This window comes from Microtus ochrogaster, linkage group LG1 (genome assembly GCF_000317375.1).
Source record: "Microtus ochrogaster isolate Prairie Vole_2 linkage group LG1, MicOch1.0, whole genome shotgun sequence".
Taxonomy (NCBI): Eukaryota; Metazoa; Chordata; class Mammalia; order Rodentia; family Cricetidae; genus Microtus; species Microtus ochrogaster.
Genome location: NC_022027.1, coordinates 50,712,494 through 50,738,845, shown reverse-complemented (window position 1 = coordinate 50,738,845; position 26,352 = coordinate 50,712,494). Strand labels below are relative to the sequence as shown.

General features: G+C 41.5%; 1 protein-coding gene across 2 annotated transcripts in view; it reads right to left on the bottom strand.

The window, feature by feature from the left end:
* The window catches only part of Cops4 (COP9 signalosome subunit 4), a 29,641-nt gene extending 5,717 nt beyond the window's left edge, over window positions 1–23,924 (bottom strand). Inside the window, exons 1-8 of one of the 2 annotated variants that reach the window (XM_005359557.3) lie at window positions 23,809–23,924; window positions 15,570–15,649; window positions 14,736–14,887; window positions 13,357–13,460; window positions 9,748–9,901; window positions 9,041–9,191; window positions 3,951–4,121; window positions 1,456–1,571 (exon numbers count right to left, since the gene is read on the bottom strand). In XM_005359557.3, the coding sequence (XP_005359614.1) occupies window positions 1,456–1,571; window positions 3,951–4,121; window positions 9,041–9,191; window positions 9,748–9,901; window positions 13,357–13,460; window positions 14,736–14,887; window positions 15,570–15,649; window positions 23,809–23,882 (1,002 nt within the window). In that variant the 5' untranslated portion in view covers window positions 23,883–23,924. The remainder of the gene's footprint in view (window positions 1–1,455; window positions 1,572–3,950; window positions 4,122–9,040; window positions 9,192–9,747; window positions 9,902–13,356; window positions 13,461–14,735; window positions 14,888–15,569; window positions 15,650–23,808) is intronic. The other variant, XM_005359555.2, reaches the window with a different exon arrangement.
* Window positions 23,925–26,352: the final 2,428 nt, after the last annotated feature.

Sequence of the window (26,352 nt, the reverse complement as noted above, 5' to 3'; positions counted from 1 at the left end):
CCTGTCCTGGCACTAGCTTTTTCTAGACCAGGCTGGTCTCGAACTCACAGAGATCCGCCTGCCTCTGCCTCCCCAGTGCTGGGATTAAAGGCGTGAGCCACCACTGCCCGGCTGAAAATACTATTTTTTAAAAAGCCCAAGAACCAAAAAAATAGATGTCCATATTCAAAAAGGAAATGAAGAAAAATTTAAGAGATAATTAGAGGGGCAAAAGCAAAACGTTCTAAATCCAACTCCTACTGCCACAGTTAATGTTTAGTACACATGAGCAAACTAGATTGTGACCAGTCATTTTGTTTAAAGGTGTATGGTTGTCTTGCCTGCAAGAATGTCTGTGCACCACATGCATGCCTGCTGCAGGAAGCCAGACCCTGGAACTGGAGTTAACAGATGCTTGTGAGCCACTGTATAGGTTCTGGGAATCAAACCCAGGTCCTCTGCAAGATAAGGTAGTGCTCTTAACTTCTGTGCCATCTCTTCAGGCCCTGATTTGCTCATCTTTTACAATGACATCCTCACGATCAATACTACATCATCATATTGACGGATTATAATCTATTACTAACAATGTATCCACCTCCCTTAGTCTCCACAAGCAACTATACCACCAACCCTGAGAAGCATCTTTGTTTGTCTTACTCTGCAGCCATCTGCTACCTCAGTCTCTAAAGTGCTGAGATTATAGGTGTGAGCTAGCATTCTTGGCTAAGAAAACATTTTTTAAATGGCAACTGTCGTCTCAGTTCCCACATGAATGTAATTAATTAAACTTGTCCAAGCAAAGAATTCTTAGAAAATCCTAAATGAAGCCTGATATACACACACCTGTAATCTCAGTACTTGGGAAGAAGAGGCAAAAGGATCCAGAGTCTAAGGTTATCCTTAGCTTCAGCCTCCTACTGAGTCTGAGACCAGTCTAGGCTGCATGAGATCCTGTCTCAAAAGAAAAAAGAAAATCAAAACCTCACAATCAGATAAACTGCATGACTTTACTCTCAGTATTATTTGAAATTAAGATGGTATTTCATTAACAGTAACACTCTAGTTACAATTATCACTATGCAGAAATTTGTGTATGACCAACCAAATCTAAAAAATGAAATAAGATCCCCTCGTAGGTCAGTCAACTCCTTAAATTAAGTCAAATTCAGAAAACAGAACATCTTGGGGTCAAAGTCAATCTAGGGCAGAGAAACAAAGATGCACCAATCTCCATCTAACACTTCAGAGACCTAAGACACCAAACAAAGAAACCCTATGGAAAGAGTATAACTTAGGACTTCTCTGAGACGTCCATTCCTATCATAAAACACAGTCTGTCTCTTGTACTTACCCGAGGCTTTAAACACGTAGCTTCTGCTGTTCTGGCGAGCACTATCAATTATGTATTTTTCCATTACTTCAATAGTTTTGGGTTTCAATACCCTGTTATAAAGTACTGAATTAATAAAATACCTTAGCTGCAGGGATCTCTAAAAGAGCTCCAAGTTCTTCAAAGGTGATATTGTTATATAATTTGCTTGCTGACAACAAATTATGCTCAATAACAGCTCTGTCCAAGATGCTGGAACCTTAAATAAAAAACATAAACTCATTAAATGTTTGAAACTAGTTTTATACTTTAAAAAGATATACCTTTATTTTTTTTTATTTCTAGGCATGTAATAAATCACTAAAATCAGTGTTACTCCTCTGAAAAATACATTATTAAACCTTACATTTGATAAAATATTATTGTTATTATTATTATTATTATTAAAGTTTTTCATGACAGGGTTTCTGTGTAATCCTCGCTATCCGGGAACTCACTCTGTAGACCAGGATAGTTTCAAACTCTGAGGTCTGCCTGCCTCTACCTCCAAAGTGATAAGATTAACAGCAATCACCAATATGCCAGGGAACATTTGCCATTTTAGTTTATATACAATAAATTACAGTACTTAGAAAGTCAGTGTGAGGGCTAATCTTCAACAGCCACTCACATATGGAAAAACATCTCTGGCTGTGTCTGTAAGAGTGTTTCTGTTGTGCCAGAGAGAGACCACCAGAGAGGCCCAGATGTAATAAGCAAGATTTAATCAGCATAATACAAACATGTTTGGAACTCATCTCCATCCCCATTACAACAAGGTAGAGAGGAGTTGTATCTCCTCTGTGGGGTAAGCTTTTAAAGGCATAACTACAAAGAGAATCTTTGAAGATGCTTTGGCATGGGTACAAGGGCTCTTGCTCCCTCCCATTCTGTTAGGTCGGCTTTCTCCTTGTTCTTAGAGTAAGGCCACTGTTTCTGAGTTAGGGCATCTTTATCAGCCTGTACCAGGTGGCTGGCTGGGCTGAGATAAGTGACCTTGTGCTCGGAATCTCCTGGGTGGGAGAGGGGAAGGCCACTGTCCCTCCTGGGAAAACATTCTGCTAGGAAATTTCTTCTTGCCCCTTTGAGAATAAGGGGTGAGGGTCCCACAGTTTCCAGACAGATTTAACTGAGGAGCTAAGGACCCGGGGGTCCTGGACTGAATGAAAAGGGGAAGCCAGCAGCAGCACCTATATGTTCTCTCTGCATCTTTACTGTAGACACAATGTGACTAGCCACCTGGCATGCTGTGGTGGTCTGTATTCCCACACTGGGTCAGAGTAAATCCCTCCTGTCTTCAGCTGCTTCTGTCGGGTGCTATGTATGTCAAGGGAAAAACAGTACAGCGAGCAGCTGTGGATAATGACCAGGAACGGTTCAGCCCTTTGCAGTGGGGTTCCATGACCTTTCCCTTCCCTGCTTCAAGCACACACTCTTATCAAACAGCAGCACAACAATCATGCAGCGTGCTCCGAGAGCCTCTTAAAATCCCTCATCTTAGCCAGGCAGTGGTGGCACACGCCTTTAATCCCAGCACTCGGGAGGCAGAGGCAGGCGGATCTCTGTGAGTTCGAGACCAGCCTGGTCTACAGAGCTAGTTCCAGGACAGGCTCCAAAGCCACAGAGAAACCCTGTCTCAAAAAACCAAAAAGAAAAAAAAAAAAAGTGTACCAAAATCCCTCATCTTAATTTTCTAATGTTTATTTTTATCTTTAAATGTGTGTATTCGGGGGCATCATATTCTTTGTGGCAGAATTACGGGGCAGCGTGAGATGTGGGTGCTAGGAACTACTACAGGTCCTGGGAAAGACAATGCATCCTCTTTTTTTGTTTGTTTGGTTTTTTGAGACAGGGCTCAGCTCCCAGCAGTTAGACCGGATCAATGTCCCCTTTCAGCTAGCCCCAGGACAAATGACCCCCGCAACTCATTTCTCTTCAGTACAGGGCAACCGTTGAGTCCAGGGCAGTGGCTCTAGCTCACAGGCAAGCTGAAACTAATTCAGCTGAAACATGTTTGAATGTTTCTCCATGTTTACATCTGTATATTTATTATCGTGGTAACTATAGCAAGTACTTTAAAACATTTGTAGACAAACGTACAAAAAACTATTTTATGAAGAAAATATTTTTAAAAATTCCTGGCAAAGACATTCTGATTTAAGCAAACACATCATTTAACCAAAAACTACAAAAGGAAAGCTATTCTGATTAGCAAATTCTGATGGACCTTCGGCAAGCACTGAGCTAAATTTTGCCCTTAATCAAGAATACATAATTACGCTCTATTACAATCTGTTACTTAATGTTATTCACCAGTGGCTTAAGATTTTTAAAATCCAGGGGCCATAGGTATTTTCTATAATTTTTCAGTTTTCACAAGTTTCAAAAAAGAAAAGAAAAAGCATTATTTCACAAAATGCTTTCTAACAGGGACTGTTTCAGAATACACCACAAACTTATGTCCGTGTTCAACAGTCACCATTTGTCAACAGTCCTCTTTTTATTTATCAGGAAGTATTACTTGAAAATACTAATCTAACGTACTTTCTAGTCTACACCTAACATTCACCACCACATACACGTGAACCGTGATCATTACCATCGGCTGTAGTTGCTTTTTGGTGAGGCATCAGCATTGCAGCAAACTCTTGAAGCTGGTTCCCTCTGATGATTCTATCCAGGTACATTTTCTCTAGGATTCCATATGCAGCAAGTTGCTGGCACCGTTCATCCTTAAAAAGAGTAGCGAGCATCCGAGAACGCTGCTGTCCTAGAGGAAACATAGGCGTGTCAAATAGTCTCTGTTTCTTCAATGACAAAAAGATCACATTCTATGATCCCATTTTGCCCACTAAAATGCAATCCCCACTAATATATATGTGTATAATCTATGGAATGTTCTAGAAAGACAGATAATGCTCAGCTGCAGTGTGTACGGGAAATACAGAATTGGAATCTTCTAAGCCCCTACTCAATTTTTTGTCAACCTTCATCAATTTGCAACTTTGTTTCAAATGCTTCTGCTTAGAATCTTACTTAACATATACTGTTAGTTAACTCATCAGCCTTGAACTCAGAGCTGACACTGTATTCTGCCAAAATGAAGTTTATACAATATGATTTTGTCACACAAATCTTCACATCAGACTGCTGGATACATCTATGAGCACTAGAGGACATGGTAGTGCACGCCTGTAGTCCCAACCCTTGGAAGGCTGAGGTAAGATTGCTGGGAGTCAGGTCACCTCCAGTTCCCACCAACACACACACACACACACACACACACACACACACACACACACAGTCCAAAACACTAGAGAGCATTCAGCGGTATGTTAGGGGACCATTTTAAATAGCGAAATCATCAAATCATCACTAAAGGGCACAAAACCACAGAGAATGAAATACCAGGTAGTTCACAAGAAGTTGCTTGCTTACAGTTTAGAAGCTAAGCTATAAAAAGATCACTCAGCTGGGAACTGGAATTGGACAACTCAGATTTTGCTACTTACTCTGCACATATCTGGAAATAATTAAAAAAAAAAGCTGAGAGTTTGGGTTAAAAATAAATTTTAATAAATAGGTATGTTCAGTAACAAAGAACCACAGATAAATGAGGATAACTAAATATTCACATAATAGATCAGGATAGAGATCTAAGTGTTCCACAGGGTTATAAGCCCAAGTGACTTCTATTTTTTCTTGCATATTTATACTTATATAACAAACATGCATTATTTAGTTAATAAAAAAATGTATATGCCCAGCATGGAACACCCTTCTGTAACCCCAGAACCAGCCTGAACTACACAGCAAATCCTAGGCCAGCCAATCTGAACACTAAAATCTTGTCTCAACAACAGCAACAACTAATACTTCTCTGCTAAGAAACAATAGTTTCAATGTACACATTTAAGAACCTTTATATGACTGATGACCAAACCACCAAATGAACAGAAATACAAGGACACCTAGCGGCAGTGGGTACATCCAGTACCTAATCTTGGTATTGTCCTAGCTAGTTTTATGCCACAGCACACAAACGTGGAGGTCGAAGGATGAACATCATTAGCTGGTTCCTTCCACTAGGTGGGAATTGAACTTAGTCATAGGCTTGCAGTTTGGGGCCATCTTGCTAGACCTTGGCCCTTTTTAAAAAATGAACATATAGGACTAGGGTAGGGAGTGGGGCGGGGGGAACACAGCTCAGTAAGAGCACTTGTTTACCACGTGGAAGGCCCTAGGCTGAATCCCAGCACCACAAAATACTTCCCAAAACAAAAATGAGCAAAGAGAACCTATAACTATAATAAAACAAGCAGTGGTATCTGAAAATTTGAGTTTCTGATTGCAGTTTAAAACCTATCCTTGTTTCTATGAGTTTGATACCTTATTATAGTTTGAAAGTTTTTCTGATAAGATCAATAACAATATATTAAAATGTAATTTTTATAATGTTCACTAAAGTGTGTCAATATTTGGAAGTTTTATATAATTCAGGGAGCCAGTATTTTACAAATCTAGTAAATGATAACAGAAAATTCTGCCAGGATAAACACTTTCAAAGTGTGAGACAAAAGGGTGGGTGAGGCTCATGCCTGCAATCTCCACACTCGGGAGCCAGAAGATGGGCAGGTTTAAGGTCCCTGCAATCTCCACACTCGGGAGCCAGAAGATGGGCAGGTTTAAGGTCCCTGGTCTAAGTAGGAAGACGCTTCCTCAAAACAAAGGAAACAAAAAAGAAAGTACAAGGCAGACCAAAATTTAACAAAGCCGGACAAAAGCTCACTGGTGCTGTTTCAGACTCCACACAGCAATGATATTACAGCCCTTACCAGGTTAAATGTAGTATCAAAAGAGAATACCCACAATTTCCTTAAAAAGTCATTAAAATGTGCCTCCCTGTTAGATGACATACCTGTTAACCTAAGTTTTCTTCACGCACTTCATCTAAAATGGCTACCAAACCGTGACTGCAGCAGTAAGGAGTACCTAGAACAATCTAGCTATGCTCTACTAACCTAGACATTTGACAACTGCAGGACAATTGCGGAATAATTCTGTGAGATTAGCAGGTATGAGGCACTAGAGTTCCTTCGCAGTGTGTCTCTCTCTGTATGTATACACACATACATACAAATAATAATAAACTTTATACATGGCAAAGTTCCACAAAGTCCAATATAGGCAATAAATTGGGGGAAAAAACTATCAATTTTCTTTTATATGTTAAGAGTTTTTACAACTCAAAAAAAAAAAAAAGGCCAATGCACATGCAGAGAGCTGGGTGTGCTGGTACACACCTTTGACCAGGCAGATCCCCAACAAACAAGGCCAGCCTGGTCTACAAAGGGAGTTATATGACAGCCAGGGCTACCCAGAGAAACCCTGTCTCAAAATTTAAAAAAGAGAGTGAGAGAGAATGAGAGAATGCAAGGTTACCAAAAATGACTTTTTCTTGCTGTCCTAGAACTCACTCTGTAGACCAGGTTGGCCTTGAATTCAGAGTTCCACCCGCCTCCACTTCCTGAGTGCTGAGACTACAGGCAGGCTCCACCACTGCCCAGCTCAACAATGGCTTCATAAATATATGTGAAAAGATGCTTAAACATTCATTATAAATAAAGTATGAATTAATGCCAAATTGCAATGTCATTTTTCACCTATTAGATGGACAAATAGTGAAAACAATTGTTAATACCTGTGACAGTCAGGTACTCATGAGAATCTGTTTGTAGTGTGTTATCTGGCACAACGCACACTTTCTGTCAAAAGGCTAAAATGTGTACCTTTGAACTTAGGAGTATAACCTAGCCATAAACTGTCCCCTGTGCACAATCACTGCTGCATACAGGTGTGTTCCACCTTCTGACACTGTGAAATGATGTTATCAAGTACAAAGTTCACACTGGAGAACCATGCAATTGAGTTTCAAACAACAAAAAGAAACCCTCATATTTTAGGTTAGTTCATAATTTCATGTTGGATCACAGTCACAGCTATCCTTGGCTGCATACAGCCTATGGGCTACGGCTTGGATATGTCTGAATGATAAAGTAAAACAATAGAAAATCATGGTGAATCTATATAATAACGTAATAATCACCGATACTTAGTTGCAAGAAAAAGTAAGTGGTAGCTTAACCCTTTATCCTAGTACTCTGGATGTCAGTGAGTTGAAGGCTAGCCTGGTCTTTATAGGAAGTTCTAGGATATACAGAACTAAATAAAGAGACCCTGTGTCAAAACCAAAGAGGATATTAAATGGTAGTTCTAAATATGTCACAGGCTTTCAACTTATTACAGTCCTTGGAAGATTTCAGAATGATTAGAAAAGCCATGGCTTAGAATTAGCATTCACAATGGTCTTTTCTATTTAAAAGCTGTACTAAATTTACATACTACAATTTAGTAAAAGTCTTGTACGTACTGAGGAAAGGAATGATTGCTAGGTCTAAACCTGAAGCTCAAAGGTTGAAAAAAGAACAGTAGAACACTTTAGATCTTTTTAAAGACTGCATCACACTTACTTATTTTGTGGACACAGAGAAGACACATGCCATGGTACAGCAGTGGAGAGCAGAGGACAACGTCCTCTCCTTCCACCATGTGATTGTACTAACGAGCGGCAGGCTGCATTCAAGCCGCCCCAGCTCCCAGCAGTCTGGCTAGCTTATGCCCTGAAATAATTACACGGAAACTGTATTCTTTTAAACACTGCTTGGCCCATTAGCTCTAGCCTCTTATTGGCTAATTTTCACATCTTGATTAACCCATTTCTAATAATCTGTGTAGCACCACGAGCTGGTGGCTTACCAGGGAGATTCTTTTTTTTGGTTTTTCAAGACAGGGTTTCTCTGTGGTTTTGGAGCCTGTCCTGGAACTAGCTCTTGTAGACCAGGCTGGTCTCGAACTCACAGAGATCCGCCTGCCTCTGCCTCCCAAGTGCTGGGATTAAAGGCGTGCGCCCCCATCGTCCGGCTGGAGATTCTTAACTTGCATCTGTGGAATGGGAGAATCATGGCAACTGCCTGACTCGGCTTCTTTCTCCCAGCATTCTGTTCTGTTTACTCCGCCTACCTAATTTTCTGTCCTATTAAAGGGCCAAGGCAGTTTCTTTATTTAACCAATGAAATTAACACAAAACAGAAGACTCTTCATCATTTCCCCTTTTTCTGTTTAAACAAAAAAGAAAGGCTTTCACTTTAACATAGTAAGATTACATAAAACAGTTATCAAGCAAGAATTACAGTTACAAGCCGGGCGGTGGTGGTGGAAAACTATAACTATAACTAACCATTGACTCTCCATCATGTGGTCATCAGGCAACAAGCACCTCTATCTAATGGAGGAGTCACCTTAGCCAATCTCTAGACTTTAATCTTTGTTTCCTCCTCTGTAGTTCTCATTTAATTTAGGAACCTTTTTTTTCTTCAGTGAAATTTTAGAAATAAACTCTGTTACCTCTTAACTATTCTTAGCATGTGGTTAACAGGCTGATTACATTCACTTTAAATTTTTTTAAGATAAATAATTTTATTTTTATTTTTGTTTACGTGTTTAAACTCACCTTAATTGTACAAAGACACCCCCCAGAAGACAGTCCCTTGTTAACTATTCCAACAGTTACCTCATAACATTACTGCACAGAGTACAAACAATGCCACACAAGCACCAATCACAGCTTACCTGCTGATGCTAAGATGGTGCAGTGCAAAGCATGCTTCAAGGCCTCTAGTCTTTCACTCTCATGGACTATTGTCTTGTAAGAGAGTTCATTGTACCTTTGGGCAGCTTCAATAAATTTTCTTCTGTAATCAAGGACACGTGCATAACATACCTGCACAGGGGAAACACTCCAATTAGGGTAAACTGGAAAGACAAAATATCATAGTCAGGCTTTCTACTGCTGTGACAAAACACCATGACCAAAAAACAAGCTGGGGAGGAAAGGGTTTACTTGGCTTCCACTTCCACATCAACATTCATCACTGTAGGAAGTCAGAACAGGAACTAAACAGGGCAGGGACCTGGAGGCAGGAGCTGAAGGCCATGGAGGGTGCTGCTTACTGACATGCTTCCCCGTGGCTTGCTCAGCCTGCTTTCTATAGAACCCAGGACCACCAGCCTAGGGATGGCACCACCCACAACAGGCTGGATCCTTCCCCATTGATCACTAATTGAGAAAATGCTCTACAGCTGGATCTTATGGAGGCATTTCCTTAGCTGAGGCTCCTTCCTCTCTGATGACTCAAGTTGACACAAAACCAGCCAGTACACACAGAGAAAAGAAGCAAAGAGAAGTTCCAAAATATATAAACATCAACAGATGTTATGAAACATCTTGGTATGTAATTCATCAATATAAAATTAATTCCAAACTACTCATTTGTTACCTTATAATGTATTTGTAACTGTTCATTCGTGGATTCGTTCTGAAGCAGAGATGCTCGATTTATGTAAGCCTCAGCCTGAACAGGATCATCATCCTCCAGATACAGTCTAGCAATCTTCAGGTAAGTCTCCAGCTTGTAGTCTACATTGTACTGTCTAGGATAAATAAAACAAACAAACAGACTGACTATTTTGCCAAGAAAACTTTTAACAAATAATAAAATTCTTAGTATATTTTGTTATAGAAAAAAGCTAAGATTCCCTGATCTTTTAAAATTTTATTCTCACTGGTCATATTACAGCTGCCTCTGATCCTCAGGTATCTCATAACACAAAGATCACAAAGACACAAGTGCCGAGTTTCAGCTTATCAAATACCACTAGCGGAACTATAACCAGGCTCAGCCTGCCTAGAGAACAATCTAGCAATTATCCTTTGAACTCTTTAAATTTATATGCCCTTAATCCACTACACTTTACTTCCAGATACCAAATCCTAAAAAGACAATAAGGGATGTGCCTATGTATTTATTACAAGGAAACTAATTTGTAAAGTTACTCATAATTACTTACGTTAGGAAAAAATGGAAATCCCTGTATAGTATTTATAGGAATGAAGTGTGGTGTGTAAAAAGGTAGAAAATGTAATGATAATCATTAAGAGGTGCTTACAGACACCATCTATTTTTTTTAATTAAAAAGTGAGCTATGGCTGGGCATGGCGACGCATACCTTCCTCCCCAGCACTCGAGAAGCAGAGGCAGGGAGAACTCTGTGAGTTCGAGGCCAGCCTGGTCTACATACCAAGGCAAAGCTGTATTCCAAGACCCTATGTCAAAAATACAAACTGTGGGCCGGGCGGTGGTGGCGCACGCCTTTAATCCCAGCACTTGGGAGGCAGAGGCAGGTGGATCTCTGTGAGTTCGAGACCAGCCTGGTCTACAAGAGCTAGTTCCAGGACAGGCTCCAAAACCACAGAGAAACCCTGTCTCGAAAAAACCAAAAGAAAAAAAAAGAAAACAAAAATACAAACTGTGGAATTCAATAGTATATTAAACATCACTAAAATATGAAATACACTTTCATACATACAACAACATGTAATCTCACTTAGAATAGTGCGAAGAAAAGACTTTCAGTTTCTTTCTTCCTCATTGCTTATATTCTATTCCAGGAATCAAGAACTGGAAACCTCACATAATTCAAAACTCATAATTAAAGATTAATTCTCATAGAAAAGTAACCTTTTCTATTTGCAGCCAAAGAAGCAATAATACCTTGTGACAAGGAAAAAAAAACTTAGAATTGACTTGGCTCCCCTCTGAAATTAATTCTTTACTTGGTTTGTTGTGGGGGAGATATAGCTCATGGGAAGAATGACTATGAATTAAAATTGCTTGTTTAGCTTATTTATTATCAATAGTTTGTTTTCCCACTCACAACTCAAATTTATATGAATTGCTTGCACATTAAGCTTCTTGAATTTTTCAATTTTCTATCAGGTGATCTATTCATTACTTTAGAAGTCAGACTGAGTAACTCTTTAAAGAAAGAAGCTCCCATTTATCCAGTTATATTCCTGTCCCCCCCCCCCGCGCCTCTCTCTCACACAGCTCCATTTATCCAGTTCTATTCCCATGCCCCCCCTCTCCCTCTCTACTCCATTTATCCAGCTGTATTCCCGTCCTCCCTCTCTCTCTCTCTCTCTCTCTCTCTCTCTCTCTCTCTCTCTCTCCCTCTCTCTACTCCATTTATCCAGCTATATTCCCGTCCTCTCTCTCACAGCTCCCACCATTACATTCAGCTTTCTGAGAGAAGCAATCAGAGTACTTGCACGAACTCCACCCTATCACCAGAACACACAGCCTGTGTGTTCTATGTTCCTCACATCCCTGGAACACGTCTGCCCACCAGGGGACAGCTGGCATTTCTGATTGTTACAAAGAGGCACGGCAGTGTTGATGCCCAGAGAAAGAGCCAGACGTTGCTAACCTTGCCCAGGACAGCTCCTAGACAGAATGCCCCTCCTACTAGATTCCTTTCTTTTTAACACTACTGTGAGAATCCTTTGTCAAATCCTCAATATCTTTGCTTTTTGAGACAAGGTCTCTCTGTGTATCCCTTCCCTGGCTGTCCTGGAACTCAGAGAGACCCGCGTGCCTCTACATCTGGAGTGCTGGGATTAAAGGCGTGTGCCACCATTCCTGGAGTTAATATCAAATCTTTGCTTTCCAATGGCTCATAACATACAAAGGGAGTTCCAGGACAGGCTCCAAAGCAACAGAGAAACCCTGTCTCGAAAAACCAAAAAAAAAAAAAAAAAAAAAACCTCTTTCACTGTGGTCTCCTACAGGAATTATTGTCGGGTTGAAAAGCCTACCAAAGAGCTGTCTACATTCCCTTTTCCAGCCAGGCTCTGGCTCTCGTAGGTTTCACAATGCCTAGTGTCACCCACACCTGCCGAGTGCTGACCACCAGCCACTGGTCCGTCCACTCAGCAGCAGCATGTGTCTGAATCCTGCTCTTTCCCTCATACGGCTTCTAGGGAGGAGCACACCCTCAACGGACAATCCTTCCTACTTGCTGCAATGCCCTCTAGCCAACTGCCTCTTGAGATGGGAGTGCTCCAGGCCTCAGTACTCAAGGTCCTCTCCCTCCCTTGGAAAGGCATCAAACCAGACCAACAGGCACTGGCTCCCAAATGTCTACTTGTATCCAAGCGTGCTCTACTACCTCCAGACTAAAATATTCTACTCACTACTAGATGTCTTAACCTGATTATCACAATGCAAAATGTACACTTGAAATCTTCTTAAAATATAATCCCTAGAGCGCATGGCAACTCCATATTTCCAACTGCTCAGGTCAAAACAAAATCAGGACTTGACTGTTTTGTATACACCACATGGGAAATTAAGCAAAGCCACAGGAAATCTCCAGACTACAGCATTTCTTAGGACCTCCTCCTCAGCTGTGGGCATGCATAAGCTTCCTAATTAACAGTGCTACTTCTACTACCGCTGCCAACGGTTTATTCTCCACCCTGCAGTCAGTGGGTCACATGTCAGATTATGTCACTTTTTGGCTCAAAATCATCCAATGGCTCACTCTCTTCTTTATTTATTTATGTTTTTGGAGGGAGGGTCTTACAATGAAGCCCTGGCTAGCCTGTAACTCACTGAGTAGACCAGGGTGGCCTCAAACTCACAGAGATCTGCCTGCCTATGCCTCTTGAGTGCTAGGGTTAAAGGTGTGAGCCACCATACCTGTCCCTATTATTTTTCTTTCAAAGTCCTTACAAAGGCTTCAAGAACCCCTCGGATCTGATCCCTAGTACTGACTTCATTCTCTTGTCTTTCTCCATGTTCACTCTACCCACGCTGGCATTCTTATTCTAAAGAAAATACTACAAGTATGCTGATATCTTAAGGCCTTTGTGTCAACGACACAAGGTAACTTGTCATCCTCTGCCCTCAGACAGCTCGCAGTCACTCTCTGAGAAGCACTTACTATCATCTACCATGCTATACATATTTTATCTCCTACAGCAGGAGTAGGAAAGAGTTAGTGAGCGCTTATACATGTCTATCCAAATCCACTATTTACTATACTTTTGTCCTGTCTCCAGAGGAATCCCCACCAACACTTGGGCTGCATTTCTCCAATCTTCTTCTTTCTCATAAATAGACGCAAGATGCTGTCTTATGGAAGCAACCTAGAATGACAGAGACAGATGTTACTCTAACAGTGCTCTCACCAATGGGTTAAGCTGGTAAGAAAATCACGGGTTTATGTAAATCATCACTTTTTTTATAAGGCTTCCATTCACAGAATATCAAAACACTCAACTGAAATGACACATTTCTATAATGTGTATTTTTGGCAACATTTTGTTTCCAGTATTAAATTTTGCTTTTGTGTTTCTGAATACATGATATTGGAGTTTCCCTATGTTTTTAATCTTAACTTAAAAATAATCTTACTAAGGAACAATGCAATAAAAGCCTGCAATCTGAGTTCGCTCCTCAGAATGCACATGCAGGCCGAAGATCAGAACTAACTCTGCAGAGCTGTCCTCTGACCCCGACTGTGCCCAGCGGCATGTTTACACACACACACACACCACATCATAACAGAGAAAACTAAACAAAAACCTTACTTGATTTTACATTGTAAATGTTGTTTGACAGTTTTATATAAAATATGAAACTGAGGAATTATCTCCTTTAAGGAGTTAATAACATCAGATCATAAAAATTATTAAGATCAAAATCTGCTGTTCTAACTCAACACGTCTGGTGCACATATGAAGTCACAGAGACCGAGGCAATGGCACAGGCTGCACAGGTTCAAACCAGACAGGACTCCAGCACCAAGAGGTGGAGCAGACACATGGTCCTACACTAATGCCCTGTGGCAAAGGGAAAACCAATCACTCAGGGTCTATCAGGCCCCATACCCCACTCAGTGGTATGTCTGTGGACTTTCTGTTTCAATTTTGCTTTTTTTGGAGCATTTAGTTTATCTTTATCTTATGTGCATTTGGTGTTTTGCCTGCATGTGGGTCTAGGTAAGGGTATTGGATCCTGGAATTACAGTTGTGAGCTGCCATGTGGATGCTGAGAATTGAATTGACCCCAAAGCCCTTTGGAAGAACAGTTAGCTCTTAACTGCTGAGCCATCTCTCCAGCACCTGGCATTTTTTGTCTTATTGATCTTTTGCTTGTTTGTTTTGATTTTTGTTTCTGTGGCTTTATAGATTTTTGTTTGTTTCTTGTTTCAGTTTCTTGGAGGTTTTTACATTTTGTTTTGTTTTAAGACAAAAAGAACAAAAAGTTGGGTGGGTAGGGAAGTGGGGCACATCTGGGAGCAATTGGGCAAAAAGAAAATATAATCCTTATATATTGTATAAATTTTTTTTTCAAAAAAAATTACTGGAAATTAGGAACTTTAAAACAAAACAACAAAATCTACAAGTCTAGACTTTTACCTGTTCCTCAAAGGAAATGACTCGCGGCTGGATCTTCTCCAAGGTGAAATGATAGATCTCCTTTGCTGTGCTATCTGGCAGGTTAGGGAGGTGTGTGCAGAAATCTGTCAGTAGTTGCCGTGAGATCACAAGACTGACATTCTCATTCACCACTTGTTAAAAAATAAGATGATAAATATGAAACATAAATAATCATAAGTTTCCATTAAGCAATTAATTTTTACTTAAAATTACCATTTAAAAACTCCATGAAGAACTGGGTGGTGGTGGTGCATGCCCTTAATCCTGGCACTTGGAAGGCAGAGACAGGGTTCTCTGTGAGTTCAAAGCCAGAGTGGTCTACAAGAGCTAGTGCCAGGACAGGCTCCAAAGCTACAGAGAAACCCTGTCTCGAAAAACCAAAACTAAAACCAAAACTCCACAAAGGGCAGTTTTCAATATATTACTCAGAGATTTCTCATCTCATGCTACATAATTAGCTTCTTTATGCTAGATTTTACTGATTATATATCTACTACAAGAAGGGAGAAAAAAAAAACAGTAACTTTTCTAAGAAACGGAAAAGACTGAGGAAAATATATTTCTTGAAAACTTTACACTTTTCCTTCTCCTCTTTATTCTGTACAAAGGGAAAGCACAGAACCCTGTATAAAACCTTAACTGGGGTTTCAATTTTGAAGACAATTCATTTGAAAAAATCACCCATCTGTAAGTGGTTGAAGTCTGGAATAAGACACCTCAAAGCACATTTACTACTGGTTGTTAGAGCAGGCTGACGAAGCTCTGGAGACCCACTCACAATACAGGGCGGGCAGGACAGTCCATTCTACTCACTCGCTTCCACAAACGCTTTCAAAGCTTCTAGTTGTTCTGTCCCAGATAACTGAATGGCTTTTTCCAGAATCTGACGATATCTAAAACGGTATCAAATACAAATAATGAATGTTTAGTTCTAATGATCTAGCATTACTAAGGAAGAGTCTCGATGAGTCCAGGATGGGCCTATGGACACTCCTGCTAAAGATGGACTATATTAATTATTTTTTTTATTTTTTATTTTTTATTTTTTTTTTTGGTTTTTCGAGACAGGGTTTCTCTGTGGTTTTGGAGCCTGTCCTGGAACTAGCTCTTGTAGACCAGGCTGGTCTCGAACTCACAGAGATCCGCCTGCCTCTGCCTTCCGAGTGCTGGGATTAAAGGCGTGCGCCACCACCGCCCAGCGGACTATATTAATTAAAGGGTGAAGACCTACCCACTGTTGGCTTCCAGTCCATCACGAGAAACACTAAGCCTTGGAACTGGTGAAACAGCTCAACGGATAAAGGTGCTGTCTACCAGCTCTACATGACACCTGAGTTCCATCCCGGAGACCCACACTGGAAGGAGAGAACTGACTGCCAGAATTTGTTCTCAGACCACACGTACACACGAGGTAATAAACAAATGTGATCATAAGTTAGGAGGGGGGTTCAAGACAGGGTTAGTTCTTTTAGCCCTGGCTGTCCTGAAACTCACTCTTCTGCCTGGCTCTGCCTCCCAAGTGTTGGAGGCACTACAACCCGACCAAAATCCTAACAATTTTTTAAACACTAAACCCATAGTTCTCGGTGGTACTTATAGTTTTTAATACTGGGTACCAAACTTTTTTTTTTAATTTTCAAATTCATCAGAAGAGAAGTAAACTCATATAACTCTATGTTACTAACTCCATACAACTGAATCTAACGTGCATTTTTCTTGAAAAGTTCTAACTGGAATTAGAGCTAAAGTGCTAATTTTGGGGCTGGAGAGAGATAGTTCTGCTATTAAAGGCTAGGCTCACTGCCAAAATTAAGTACCAATTTTCTTTCAAGTGTCTTTTTGGTTTTTTTTTTTTTTTTTTGAGACAGGGTTTCCTCCGTATAGCCCTGGCTGTACTGGAAATCTCTTTGTAGATCAGGCTGGCCTCAAACTCACAGATCCACCTGCCTCTGCCCCGAGTGCTGGGATTAAAGGCATGTGCCAAACTGCCTGGCATCTTACACATTACTCTTAAAAAGTATTAGTTAAAAATATTTTATTTTTGTTTTCTGAGGTAGGATCTCCTTTTATAGTTCAAGTTGGCCAGGGACTCAGCATTGCGCTGGCTAACCTCAGAGAAATCCTCCTTTCTCAGTTTCCCCCACGTTTAAACTGTAGACATACCTGGCTAGTCAAATGTATTTACAAACCTAGTAACATTTTAAGTACAGAAGGTGGTTCAGAATAAATCTTAGAAGAAAAACTTGCATAAAAAGGACACGATCTCATTCAGACTGGTGACATATTTTGTAGGGACCATTTTCAAAGCTACCATCCAGTTTTGTTCCCAACTCATCCAAAATCCCCAGCCCTGGTCATGCAATGTTGCAAAGTTACAACACTGGAAGCAGATGTGTTAGCAGTGTATGAAGGATGGACAACGGTAAGCCTTTAGAGACAAGTGCTACTTTACAGATTACCAAATCTGACTCCGGAAGGGACTGGACTGGTGTTAGAAACAATGAAGTATTTCATTCTAGGTTCATACACACTCACACACATACATACAATTTAAAATTTTTCTATGCCTACATTTAAATATTTATTGATCTGGACACATTTTCAGATAGGTAATGCTTAATGATTTATCACTTAGTTTTTGATTGATTTATTTTCAAATTTAATTTTATTAAATCAAGGTTATAGCTAAGTCTTACATTTACATTCTTCTAGAGTATTTTATACCAGCTAATATTCGTAGATGAATACTTAAAGATAAATTTGAAGCCTAACCTAAAGTTAAATTTTTTTTTTTTTTGATGCCAGGTGTGGTAGCCCACGCCTTTAGTTCTAGTACTTGGGGGGTAAAGCCAAGCAGATCTACATGAGGTCAAGGCCAACTTGGTCTAAAAAGTCAAGTTCCAGGACAACCAGGGCTACACTGAGAAATCCTGTCTCCAAAAAACCAACCAACAAAGAAAATTAAGATTTATTTACTTTTACTTTGTGTATGGGTGTTTTGCCTATATAGATGTCTGTGCACAGCAAGCATGCAGTACCCGCAGAAGCCAGAAGAGGGAATCAGACCTGGAACCGGAGTTACAGATGGTTGCTAGTCACCCTGTAGACAGGTACTGGAAAATGAACCTGGGTCTTCAGAAAGAGCAATCAGTGTTCTTAACTACTGAGCCATCTCTCTGGCCAATTACTAGCAATAGGAAAAGCATCCAAAAGCAAATAGAAGTTTATTTTTAATGTATTTAATTGCACTGAACAAAGGTGTTAGAACCCCTAGAACTGCAGTTACAGGTAACTGTAAACTGCCATGTGGGTGCTGGGTGCTCTGGAAGAACATCCAGTGCTCTTATCCCCTGAGCCATCTCTCCATGCCTACAAATAAAAGTTTTAAACTGACTGAATTACATTAGAAATGTCCTGCTTAAACTAGATGTGATGGCATGCCTATAACCCCAGCACTTGGAGGCAGGAACAGCGGTAGAATTGTGAGTTCAAGGCCTCCATGGGTACTGCATCTTCACCATGCACAGGAACCCTGTTGTCACATAATAGCCAACCAACGCACAAAAGCAGAGCAGTCACCCGGCCGGCAGCTCACTGTACATGCAGTGAACCAAGCCCGCAACTCACAGAAGACCTGGCCTGCAGCTCACTGTAGACGCGGTGCACCCAGCCTGCAGCTCACTGTAGACCTGGCCAGCATCTCACTGTATACACAGTGCACCTGAGACGTGGGATATCCTTCTGTGTATGTGCTGCTTTTATTGATTAATGAATAAAGCTGTTTCAGCCAATGGCTTAGCAGAATAAAGCTAGGCAGGAAATCTGAACAGAGATATAGAGAAAGAGTAGGTGGAATCAAAGAGAAGCCATATAGCTGCTGAAGGAGAAAGAAGCCAGAACAGAACCTTACCCAGTAAGCCACAGTCTCATGGCGATACACAAATGAATAGAAATGGGTTAAGATGTAAGAGCTAGTTAATAAGAAGCCTGAGCTAATAAGTCAAACAGTGCTGTAATTAATATAGTTTCTGTGTGATTATTTGGGTCTGGGCAGCCCAGAAACAAACAAGTAGTCTCTGCCTATACACCTGGCCTGCAGTTCACTGTAGAGACATGCAAATGACTGTTTTAAGTCACTAGGTGACTGACTATATTTGAGTTAGGAGTTCATAAACATGGGCTAAATACTGGTTTGACTACATGTGACTTCAGAGTTCCTTTTTGTATGAGTATTCCTCCCCTTGGAGTCCCTCCCATTCTCAGAAGTTCTTTCCCATTTTTTCTAAATTAAGCTGTTTACTTTGAAAAAAATAAAAAGTATATTTTCTGGGATTTTTCCTCCATATATATAATGCTAATAACATTATCTATTTGCTACGTAGTGTTTGCACACAAACAACATTTATTCTGGACATGGGAATCAGTAAAACTGTCCTGGACGAGTAGCGGAGAAGCAGAAACCTTGAGTTAGAAGAGGCCTTTGAGGTTACTGTCCCTCTGCCCCTGCAGACACTCGTGCATATGCTCTGTCTTTCCACTCTGATACAGAGTCTACCGTGCAATCTTATTTTTCTCTTCTCAAAGTCTTGTCAGTAAGCAAAGACAACTAAGAGGTCTTCTGTTACTAACAACTTCTTATAAATGTTAGCTGGTCCTGGCAGGGCACGTTTGTAAACCCAGCTTTGGGGAGCCTGAGGCAAAAGAATCAGGAAGGAGTTCGAGGTCAGCCTGAGCTAAAAGAAACCCTGTCTCAAAAGAACGAACAAACAGGACTGGAGAGATGGCTCAGAGGTTAAGGACGCTGACTGCTCTTCCAGAGGTCCTGAGTTCAATTCCAGCAACCACATGGTGGCTCACAACCATCTGTAATGAGGTCTGGTGCCCTCTTCTGGCAAGCAGTCATACATGGAGGCAGAACACTATATCGTATACATAATAAATAAAATCTTAAAACAAACAAACAAAAATGTTTAATTTGCAAATAGCTCCCACCCTCCTTTGGATACCTCCGGCACTCTAGTAGGTAAGTTGTAAAGGTCATATTTTCATAGGATTGACTCAATCAAGACCTATAACCCATGTCCTGATATTTGACCTCAAAAAAAAAAAATAACACTTTAAAAAAAAACTATATTCTGGTTAGGGCACAGAACAAATGAATAGATAAACAATCTAATCTATGCCCAAATAAAAGTAAGCTATTGCTGGGCACTAGCAGACCAACTAAATCAGGTCTGGCGTGGGGATGGGCGTGAGTATGTAAGCAAGAGTCTTGGAAGTCACATCTAAATCAAATGTGGAAGGCCAAGTAGGTTAGCCAACTGGGTTAAGACAGGTTATCACAACACTTACCTTCATACACTCCCTCTCCAGTCCTTCTCTCTCCTCTATTTTTGACTTTTGGATGTTTTGAGATAGGGTCTCTTTATATAGCCCTGACTGTCCTAGAACTCACAGAGATCAGCCTGCTTCCAGCCCCCAGGCACTGGAACCAAAGGAGTGCACCACTACCTGTGGCTTCTAAAGTTTTTCTTGCAAAGCAATTAATTTACTTTCATGCATGTGTTTTGCCTACATATATGTCTGGGCACCACATGCGTGACTGGTGCCCTTTAGAAGTCGGAAAAGGGCCGGGCGGTGGTGGTACATGCCTTTAATCCCAGCACTCGGAAGGCAGAGGCAGGTGGATCTCTGCGAGTTCAAGGCCAGCCTGGTCTACAAGAGCTAGTTCGCTAGTTCCAAGACAGGCTCCAAAGCTACAGAGAAACCCTGTCTCAAAAAAACAAACAAACAAAGAAAGTCAGAAAAGGATCCCCTGGAACTGGAGTTATAAAGGGTTGTGAGACAACATGTGGATACTGGGAACTGAACCCAGGTCCTCTGCAAGAACAGTAAGTGCACTTAACAGGTGAGCCATTGCTCCAGTCCCCTCTTCTAAAGCTTTGTAAGAGGTAATAAAAATGTATTTATATGAAAAGAAAAAGCAGCCTATATCTGTAACAACAAAAAAAATGCTTTTTAGATGGCCAGTTTCTTATACTAAATTTGGATAACTGCTAATTCAATTGTCAGAAAGCATTTCTAATTAACAAGAAAAGCAATATAGTCTGATTGGTTAAAAGTGAGCTTTTGAGACACACCTGGGTTCACATAGAAGTTATGTCCCCTTCTGGCTATTTACTGATGTAATCAACATTTCTTGAACAAGATACTGTATGAGAACAGAGGGTATCAGTATTAGAAATCTTGTATTTCATACTTCCTTAATGTAGAAGCTTTTGTTTCTCAGTTCCCAATATAAAATCCTGAAATGAACAGACGACATGTGTTTCCTAAGTTCTGTGCCTGGCAGAGCTGTTTTGTTATGAGGGCAAACATCCTAACATTCTTACCCAGACAGTGCTGAGTAAATACCCAGGGGCAAGGCCAAGAATATTCTCAGAAAGCAGCACTGAGGGCTGGAGAGATGGCTCAGCTGTCAAGAGTGTTTACTGTTCCTCCAGTGGACCCGAATTCAATTCCCAGCACCACGTCAGGTGGCTCATGACCACCCGTGACTCCAAGTCCAGGGGATGACTCCCTCTTCGGCACCTATGGGCACCTGCACTCAGATGGCATTCACTCTAACATACTCATAAATAAAAATAAACTAAATCGTAAGACAAGAAGGAAAGCAATACTGAGGGAGGGGCTAACTAGTAGTGCGTGAGTTACCACTTCTCAAGTCAATTATTTCATTTCCTCTGAACAATAAACTCATGTAGTAAACTGCCACAGTAACAGCTTCCAGGATTCACAGCACCCTTGTCCATTCCCTGACAGATCACCTTGCTGCTAACGAGTTGGTGGTGCATTCCACTTCCTTCCCTTGAATCTGGGCTGGTTTTGTTACTTGCTTTCATCAGGATCACACAGTTGATGGGAGACTTCTCAGACCAGCCTTAAGCCCTGCAGCTTTCATTCTCAGCCAGTTACAACACTGAGTGGAAGCCAACGCTAAGCTATGGAATGAGAAGACCCGGCCAATAGTCACACATCTACACCAGTCCAGTCCTAACCCAGCTGTTAGCCAAGTTAATCTGCGTAACTGAACCACGTAAGCAACACCCAGAATCCTGAGGGGGAAAGCACTTTTACACCACTAACCACGGATCTATTAAGCAGCAACAGACAAAAGAAACAACCCATTGGCTACATACTACTTTTCATCTCCAATTCAGAGCTAGAGGAAAATAGTAAGCCGAAGTTCCAGAATTCTTTCCAGTTCAAAGAACTATACCTTATCTGATAACTAATAGCCTTACATTTTCTGAAATATAGTAAAAATGCAAAGGAAATATGAGAGAATACACACGCTAGTTTTACTTTCATCTAAATCTAATATTAATACATGCAGAAAAAAACAAACAAACAAACAAGGAAGACATAGCCCACTATTTCCAACTCCTGGAATAAGACCTGTGCATTTACCAACTGCTTACCGATAGCAATTCTATGACGTTTTGTATATTTCAAGACTGAATTCAGCTATTTAAGTGTGATAAGGACATAGACACACACTCATTATGAAATCAGATCAGACTAAGTCTCACCATTAAACTGCCATTTTTTTTTTAAAAAATATTTATTATGTATACAATATTCTGTCTACATGTATGCCTGCAGGCCAGAAGAGGGCACCAGACCTCATTACAGATGGTTGTGAGTCACCATGTGGTTGCTGGGAATTGAACTCAGGACCTTTGGAAGAGCAGGCAATGCTCTTAACCGCTGAGCCATCTCTCCAGCCCTAAACTGCCATTTTTTTTTAAAGCAGAAAAATGAAGCATAAAGTAGTTAAGCCCAGGGTATAACTAAATTTAGCAGCATTTTAAAAATAAGGCAGCACAATCGCCCCGGAGCACGCATATATACACCGTTTCAAGGTGCAGGCCTGAACATGAGTATTCCACTAATTGGATCAACGTGCTTTCATGCATGTGTTTTGCCTACATATATGTCTGGGCACCACATGCGTGACTGGTGCCCTTTAGAAGTCGGAAAAGGGCCGGGCGGTGGTGGTACATGCCTTTAATCCCAGCACTCGGAAGGCAGAGGCAACGTGTAAATATTAAGACCAATAGGAGTCATACTTTCAGCAGCAAGAGCCGGGCGTGAGAAGGACTCGGGAGGCAGAGGCAGGAGGATCTCTGAGTTTGGAGCCATCATGGTCTACAGAGCAAGTTCCAGGACAGCCAGGGCCACACAGAAAAAACAAACAAACAAAAGGCTCAGCAAAAAGCTGTGAAATCTACAAAAAAAAAAAAGAAGGACTGAAACTGTTCAACTCCTTGGGGGAAGCGACACGTCTCAAATGGTGACTTCGAGTGGATCTAAGCATTCTACGGTTTCCACAAAATCCCTCAGCGGCCTGTGGAAACATCACTGTTCTAGACATCCTAGGCCGGGGACATTCTGTCTGTGTTCTACAGAGCTGGTGACAGCTGAGAGCATCCGGAACACTAAGGACCCACACAAGCTATGAACTTGAGAAGTTCTGCACGGCGTGACAGCGGCCATACCTCCTCAGACCCTATCCTCCTGGAAAGTCTTCTCTTAAAATCAAATCAAAACAAGACAAAAGCAAAAAGTAACTCTGCCATCAAAGCCCAGGATAGAAATTTATCTCCACCAAGGCGAGGGCGGAGGAGGCAGCAAACCCAAGTCAAACCCGGTGTGTTGGGCTCGCCAGGCACACACTAAGGAAGGAGGCCACCGCCGAGGGAGCCGTCATCTTTCCAGCCACGCTTCCAGAAGCCGAAGGAGCCCATAGAGGACGGTATGAAGGACGTAAGAAGCTGGCAGTCAGCCGGGTCTTGGCGGTCAGGACCCCAGCACCCCGTCCCTTCCACGGTCTGCAGCTCCCAGCATTTACCGCCACGGCCGACTGCAGGCCCGCCCCCCTGAGCCCTCGGGCCTACCACCTCGGCCCCACGCCGGAGAGCCTCCGTCACCCCGAGGCAGGTCACTTTGTGGCTTCCCTCCTGCCACTGAATTCCTAGGAAATACTCACTTGCCCGCCAAATCTTTATGAGAGCCACTCGAATTCATGAGCTGGGCCAAATCCTGCCGCACGGCAGCCGCCATCTTTCTTCCAGCTCAGCCCCGGCAGCAGGCGGGACCATGCGCAGCCGAAAAGAAAACGAGTGTGGTCCTCCAGAGAGCGGCAGAGGGAACCCGAGGGGCCATAGAGTCGCGCCTTTACGGGCCAGAGCGCCGGGTCCGGGAGCCGGAACTAGCTCCGCCCACGGGGGTGAGTGACACGAAACTCCCGCCCAACCCTCTCAAGAGACCGGGCTCTCACGCTCCGACCTGGGATTGGCTGGAGGACTTGAAGGCGTGTACCTGGTGCAACCTCAGTAAGGGCTCGGCTTGTCTAAACTACAGCGTTTTCCGTCAGTTCCAGGCAAGGATTTGTTCGCCCCTCGGAAACTACCTGTAGTAAAGAATGGGCTGTTTTTAGTTTTTATTTGCAGTTCGCTATAGTCCAACACTGAAAGAAAAAAACACAACAACCCCTACACTCCAACACACACACACACACACACACACACACACACACACACACACACACACACGGAGGGAAAGAGAGAACGAGAGAGAATTTACCTGGAAGAGACTATACCATGATCAAGAAAGTGATCCTCTCAAGTCCGAATGATCAAAGATCTCAACATAAAGCCAGCCACACTGAACCTTATAGAAAAGAAAGTGGGAAGTACACTTGAACGCATTGGCACAGGAGACCACTTCCTAAATAGAACCCCAGCAGCACAGACACTGAGAGAAACTATTAATAAATGGGACCTCCTGAAACTGAAAAGGTTCTGTAAAGCAAAGGACACGGTCAACAAGACAAAATGACAGCCTACAGAATGGGAAAAGATCTTTACCAATCCCACATCAGACAGAGGTCTGATCTCCAAAATATACAAAGAACTCAAATTGGACACCAAAAGATCACATAATCCAATAAAAAAAAATGGAGTACAGACCTAAACAGAGAACTCTCAACAGAGGAATTTAAAATGGCTGAAAGACACTTAAGGAAATGTTCAACATCCTTAGCCATCAGAGAAATGCAAATCGAAACAACTCTGAGATTCCCTCTTACACCTCAGAGAATCAAAATCACTGATGACAACTTATGCTGGAGAGAATGTGGGGAAAAGGGAACACTTCTGTGTTGCTGGTGGGAATGCAAGCTGGTACAACCCCTTTGGATGTCAGTGTGGCGATTTCTCAGAAAATTAGGAAACAACCTTCCTCAAGACCCAGTAATACCACTTTTGAGTATATATCCAAAGGATGCTCAATCATGCCACAAGGACATGTGCTCAACTATGTTCACAGTAGCTTTGTTTGTCATAGCCAGAACCTGGAAACAACCTAAATGCCCCTCAATTGAAGAATGGATAAGGAAAATGTGGTACATTTACATAATGGAGTACTACACAGCAGAAAAAATAATGACATCTTGAATTTTACAGGAAAATGGACAGAGCTATAAAACGTTATTTTGAGTGAGGTAACCCAGACACAGAAAGACAATTACCACATGTACTCACTCATAGGTGGTTTTTAAGCATAAAGCAAAGAAAGCCAGCCTACAAACCACAATCCCAGAGAATTTAGACAACAATGTGGACACTAAGAGAGATTTACATAGATCTAATCTACATGGGAAGTAGAAAAAAACAAGATCTCCTGTGTAAATTGGGAGCATGGGGACCTTGGGGGAGGGTTGAAGGGGAGGAGAGGAGAGGCAGGGAGGGGAGCAGAGAAAAATGTAGAGCTCAATAAATATCAATAAAAAAAAAAGAAAGTGATCCTCCCAGGATAAGACTCCACTTTTTACTGTGCTGATGTCTGCATTTCCCCACCTGTGAGAAACTCAACTGCATTCTTGATAACAACAACAACAACAACAACAACAATAGACTGCTTATGGCACATTCCCCTTAAAAAAAAAAGTCAGGCTGTAATACCAGCATTCCAAAAGTATGTTCCCAAATTTAGCGAGTTGGAGGCCAGCTTGGAACATGAGAGACCCAAGCCTAAGATACAGTATAGATTTAATGTGCACACACACCCCTATGGATTGACTATGTATGTGTGTTCCCTTTCTTTGTTACACTCTGTATCTTTTAAAAGTATTGGTCATAAATCCCACTTTGTTCAAAACAATGCTCTTTTTTTCATCTATTGTCCTAAAGTAATTCTTAGTGATGCTGTCCTTGCTTTGGAAACAGTTATTTGAATGATAAGTTATATGTCCATCTTACTTTTACATGTGATTGCGTTCGTTATGCACGTATTCTTACAAAACTTTCCAAAAATACAATAAAATAAATGTAAGACTTCATATTCTCTTCATTTCACAATAAGTAACACAACTCGTTCAGGTTTTAGACGATTTAGTCATATAAATCCACTCCTTTTTTTTAATCGTTATTTTTAAAAGTAGTGTTGGGCCGGGTGGTGGTGGCGCACGCCTTTAATCCCAGCACTCGGGAGGCAGAGGCAGGCGGATCTCTGTGAGTTCTAGGCCAGCCTG